The sequence below is a fragment of the Coregonus clupeaformis genome, chromosome 13 (assembly GCF_020615455.1).
Source record: "Coregonus clupeaformis isolate EN_2021a chromosome 13, ASM2061545v1, whole genome shotgun sequence".
NCBI lineage: Eukaryota > Metazoa > Chordata > Actinopteri > Salmoniformes > Salmonidae > Coregonus > Coregonus clupeaformis.
This window is the reverse complement of record NC_059204.1, coordinates 42,388,715-42,394,614: the sequence shown is the minus strand read 5'-3', so window position 1 is coordinate 42,394,614 and position 5,900 is coordinate 42,388,715. Positions and strand designations below refer to the sequence as shown.

General features: G+C 45.6%; 1 protein-coding gene across 1 annotated transcript; it reads right to left on the bottom strand.

Moving 5' to 3' along the window:
• Positions 1 to 1,518, bottom strand: LOC121578916 (muscarinic acetylcholine receptor M1-like). Its single transcript, XM_041893220.2, has one exon. The coding sequence runs from the start codon at positions 1,516 to 1,518 to the stop codon at positions 1 to 3; it is 1,518 nt and encodes a 505-aa protein (XP_041749154.2).
• Between the last annotated feature and the right edge of the window lie 4,382 nt (positions 1,519 to 5,900).

Sequence of the window (5,900 nt, the reverse complement as noted above, 5' to 3'; positions counted from 1 at the left end):
TCAGACAGTACTGCTGGTCTTGTGTGTCCTGAACGAGGCATGGTTGACATTATAAGCCCTTCCCCAGTTCCTCTGTCCCGGGCGGCAGAGCAGCAATGTCTTGAAGGTGACTCTGAAGTGCTCGTTGCAGAGGGCGTAGCAGACTGGGTTGACTGTGCTGTTGATGTAGCATAGCCAGTAGCCCAGCTGCCACAGCTTCTCAGGCACGCAATAGAAGATGGACACCAGCACCATGATGTTGTAGGGTGTCCAGGTCAGGATGAAGGCCAGCAGGATGGCACACAGGGTCCTGGCTGCCTTCTTCTCCCTGATGATCATGTTCTTCCTCTTGGCTTTGGGCTGCTTGCAGCGTCTGGAGTCTGATGTGGAGCCCTTTAGGGGGGACTGCCTGCCCTGTGGCCCTGCGGCACTGTCCTCTGCCCTAGAGGTCAGGGGTTTGTTGGCCCCTACAGTGTCCCTGCCCTGGATGTCTCTGAGTGGGATCATGGCTTTCGGGCTTGTCTTAGCGCTCGCCCCCTGCTGCTTCTGCTCTAGTTCTTCATCTGAGGAGGAGAGTGAGACAGTAGGCTCTTCCTCATCTACATTACAGGTGCTGTCTCTGCAGCCCTCCCTGTAGCCCCCCTTGGTGGGAGACAATGACAATGTTGCTATTCTCCTCCCACTGCTCTGTTTAGGCTCCTCTCTCACAGGGAAGCAGCCCTGGGACCCCTCACTGCTCTGCTCCCTGCCCACAGGCACCTCTCTGGAGCTGCTGACACTGCTCTTGGTGCTGCTGGAGTAGACAGACCTTCCCACAGACGCCTGGGAGGGCCCTCCACTGCTCCCAGACCCCATTAGCCCCTCCAGACCCTGGGCTCGCTTCTCGATCTCCCAGTAGATCTTCCAGTACAGGATGCCCATGATGGTGACAGGAAGGTAGAAGGCAGCAATGGCCGTGCCGAATGTGAGAGCAGGCTCGGTCAGGAACGGGACAGAGCATTTACCCGCGTCCTGTGACGCCCTGCCCACTACATGGGGCCAGAACAGGATGGCCGGCCCCCACAGGATGAAGGACACGGCCCAGGCCAGGCCAATGGCTGCGGCTGCCCGGCCTGTGGTGCGCTTGGCCCGGTAGGTGAGCGGTCTGGTGATGGAGTAGAAGCGGTCGAAGCTGATGACCAGCAGGTTCATGACGGAGGCATTGCTGGCCACATAATCCACAGCCAGCCAGACGTCACAGGCCAGGCTGCCCAGGGTCCAGCGTCCCATGATAATATAAACAGCATAGAGGTTCATAGAGACTGCCCCCAGGATCAGGTCCGCCACCGCCAGGCTCAGCAGGAAGTAGTTGCTGAAGGTGCGTAGCTGCCTGTTGACCCGGAAGGAGATCACCACCAGCAGGTTGCCTATGATAGTGACCAGAGAGAGAGGCCCTGTGATGAGTACAATCACCACCACCTCCCATATCTCATGGCCCCCCAGTGGATCTGCTGTCACATTGGTGGTGTCTTTAGTCTGGGAGACACAGGATTCGTTCATCTTCCACAGAGCGATGCAGAGTGAAGTGGTGGAGCAAAAGTCATTCTTCTTCACAACAGGGAATCACTGATGTTGACATCTGGCATGGAGTTACCATCTCAGGGCCAACTGCAGAACAAGAGAACAGTCATGAGCTGGACCATGTTGCTAACAACCATGACCTTTATACACATATTTTGTCAATAATTTAGATAATTTGTTTAACTGGTCCATTGATATAATTAGAAAAACGTCATCTCAGTAAATTACATTGTCATATCTCCAGTAAGGGCAGTTCTGAGAAACTCATTAATTTTATCCACCATGTTCAGTTTACCCAACATGTTCAGTTTACCCAACATGTTTGATGTCCTGCCTTTCTGTTGACTCTCACAGACTAGGTGACATGCTGTAACTAAGATACATTTATTTTTCATAACTTTTAGTGCTTGATGAGTTTACTGCTGTATGCAAACAAGAGGATATATACTGAACAAAAATGAATGTAACATGCAACAATTTCAAAGATTTTACTGAGTTATAATTCATATAAGGAAATCAGTCAATTGAATTAAATTCATTAGGCCCTAATCTATGGATTTCACATGACTGGGAATACAGATATGTGACATCTGTTGGTCACAGATACCTTTAAAAAAAAAAAAATAGGGGCGTGGATCAGAAAATCAGTCAGTATCTGATGTGACCACCATTTGCCTCATGCAGCGTGACATCTCCTTTGCATAGAGTTGTTCAGGCTGTTGATTGTGGCTTGTGGAATGTTGTCCCACTCCTCTTCAATGGCTGTGCGAACTTGCTGGATATTGGAGGGAACTAGAACACGCTGTTGTACACGTCGATCCAGAGCGTCCCAAACATGCTCAATGGGTGACATGTCTGGTGAGTATGCTGGCCATGGAAGAACTGGGACATTTTCAGCTTCCAGGAATTGTGTGAAGGTCCTTGCGACGTGGGGCCGTTCATTATCATGCTGAAACATGAGCTGATAACGGCGGATGAATGGCACGATGATGGGCCTCAGGATCTCATTCACGGTATCTCTGTGCATTCAAATTGCCAACGATAAAATGCAATTGTGTTTGTTGTCCGTAGCTTATGCCTGCCCATACCATAACCCCACCGCCACTGTGGGGCGCACTGTTCACAACATTGACATCAGCAAACCGCTCGCCCACACGCGGTCTGCGGTTGTGAGGCCGGTTGGACGTACTGCCAAATTCTCTAAAACAACGTTGGAGGCGGCTTATGGTAGAAAAATGAACCTTCAATTCTCTGGTAACAGCTCTGGTGGACATTCCTGCAGTCAGCATGCCAATTGCACGCTCCCTCAAAACTTGAGACATCTGTGGCATTGTGTTGTGTGACAAAACTGCACATTTTAGAGTGGCCTTTTATTGTCCCCAGCACAAGGTGTACCTGTGTAATGATCATGCTGTTTAATCAGTTTATTGATATGTCACACCTGTCAGGTGGATGGATTATCTTGGCAAAGGATACTCACTAACAGGGATGTAAACAAATGTGTGCACAATATTTAAGAAAAATAAGCTTTTTGTTCCATGTTTTGTATGGAACATTTCTGGGATCTTTTATTTCAGCTCATGAAACATGGGACCAACACTTTACATATTGCGTTTATATTTTTGTTCAGTGTAGATTCAAAGGGAGAGAAATGTGTTACTGATGGATTGTACAAAAATAATGTGTTGAAATTGAGAATCCGTCTACATAGATAATGTTATTAAACAGTGCAGGTATGGTGGCAATTGTCATAGTTGTGACTACTTTGAGTTGCAGTGATTGTCGGTAGAGCTACTGCAACTCTCATGGTAAAATCAATAGTGAGAAATCTCCCAGTAAGCAAAATGACGTTGAAAATACGTCTTTTAGATGTCTTTTCCAGACAACATCATGTGCATTTCAGGTGCTGAATGAAAGGTTAGAAGATGTATTTTCCGGATGTGGAAAATACATCTTATACAGACGTCAAAAATACGTTGAACGTACAGTACCAGTCAAAAGTTTGGACACACCTACTCATTCAAGGGTTTTTCTTTATTTGTACTATTATTCTACAATGTAAAAATAAAGAAAAACCCTTGAATGAGTAGGTGTGTCCAAACTTTTGACTGGTAGTATACATACAGTGGGGAGAACAAGTATTTGATACACTGCCGATTTTGCAGGTTTTCCTACTTACAAAGCATGTAGAGGTCTGTAATTTTTATCATAGACTTCAACTGTGAGTGACGGAATCTAAAACAAAAATCCAGAAAATCACATTGTATGATTTTTAAGTAATTAATTTGCATTTTATTGCATGACATAAGTATTTGATACATCAGAAAAGCAGAACTTAATATTTGGTACAGAAACCTTTGTTTGCAATTACAGAGATCATACGTTTCCTGTAGGTCTTGACCAGGTTTGCACACACTGCAGCAGGGATTTTGGCCCACTCCTCCATACAGACCTTCTCCAGATCCTTCAGGTTTCGGGGCTGTCGTTGGGCAATACGGACTTTCAGCTCCCTCCAAAGATTTTCTATTGGGTTCAGGTCTGGTGACTGGCTAGGCCACTCCAGGACCTTGAGATGCTTCTTACGGAGCCACTCCTTAGTTGCCCTGGCTGTGTGTTTCGGGTCGTTGTCATGCTGGAAGACCCAGCCACGACCCATCTTCAATGCTCTTACTGAGGGAAGGAGGTTGTTGGCCAAGATCTCGCGATACATGGCCCCATCCATCCTCCCCTCAATACGGTGCAGTCGTCCTGTCCCCTTTGCAGAAAAGCATCCCCAAAGAATGATGTTTCCACCTCCATGCTTCACGGTTGGGATGGTGTTCTTGGGGTTGTACTCATCCTTCTTCTTCCTCCAAACACGGCGAGTGGAGTTTAGACCAAAAAGCTCAATTTTTGTCTCATCAGACCACATGACCTTCTCCCATTCCTCCTCTGGATCATCCAGATGGTCATTGGCAAACTTCAGACGGGCCTGGACATGCGCTGGCTTGAGCAGGGGGACCTTGCGTGCGCTGCAGGATTTTAATCCATGACGGCGTAGTGTGTTACTAATGGTTTTCTTTGAGACTGTGGTCCCAGCTCTCTTCAGGTCATTGACCAGGTCCTGCCGTGTAGTTCTGGACTGATCCCTCACCTTCCTCATGATCATTGATGCCCCACGAGGTGAGATCTTGCATGGAGCCCCAGACCGAGGGTGATTGACCGTCATCTTGAACTTCTTCCATTTTCTAATAATTGCGCCAACAGTTGTTGCCTTCTCACCAAGCTGCTTGCCTATTGTCCTGTAGCCCATCCCAGCTTTGTGCAGGTCTACAATTTTATCCCGGATGTCCTTACACAGCTCTCTGGTCTTGGCCATTGTGGAGAGGTTGGAGTCTGTTTGATTGAGTGTGTGGACAGGTGTCTTTTATACAGGTAACGAGTTCAAACAGGTGCAGTTAATACAGGTAATGAGTGGAGAACAGGAGGGCTTCTTAAAGAAAAACGAACAGGTCTGTGAGAGCCGGAATTCTTACTGGTTGGTAGGTGATCAAATACTTATGTCATGCAATAAAATGCAAATTAATTACTTAAAAATCATACAATGTGATTTTCTGGATTTTTGTTTTAGATTCCGTCTCCCACAGTTGAAGTGTACCTATGATAAAAATTACAGACCTCTACATGCTTTGTAAGTAGGAAAACCTGCAAAATCGGCAGTGTATCAAATACTTGTTCTCCCCACTGTATTTTCCGGACTTTGAAATCAGGTGCATTTTTTGGTGCTAAATTAAAGGTAAAAGTACGTATTTTCTGGACATTGAAAGTATGTAATTTACAGACATTGAAAATACATATTGTTCGGTCATTGATTCTATGGCTAAATGTCAACTGCTATACATTCTCAATTAAGAAAGCATTATATCACAATAATAATTTGTCAACTGAAGATTAAAAGATGGCCCTGACAGATATGGTCGCCCTGTTCCTAGCTCCTAGCAGACTTTGCAGTATTTCTTTTGTGTGTAATTTCTTACATTATTTGCTCTTAATTCCTTTCTTTATACTTGTGGGATTTGTGTGTATTGTTGTGTATTGTTAAGTATTACTGCACTGTTGGAGCTAGAAACATAAACATGTTGCTGCACCTGCGATAACATCTGCAAAATATGTGTACGCGACCAATACCATTTGATTTGAGATTACAACTAATATGTATTATTCCTCCCATCTATCACATGCACTTATGATAGCTTTTTCAAAAGCTTTAAAACTGGCAGTGATTTTTAAAGTAGTCCAACATACAGAATAAACCAACAGACCACTTCAACTACAATAACATTCTGAGTAACGGTTACATATGAGAGTACGACCCTGCCTTA

Excerpts from the sequence above, each read along its gene's own strand:
- LOC121578916 (XM_041893220.2), bottom strand. The coding sequence starts at position 1,518 with ATGAACGAATCCTGTGTCTCCCAGACTAAAGACACCACCAATGTGACA.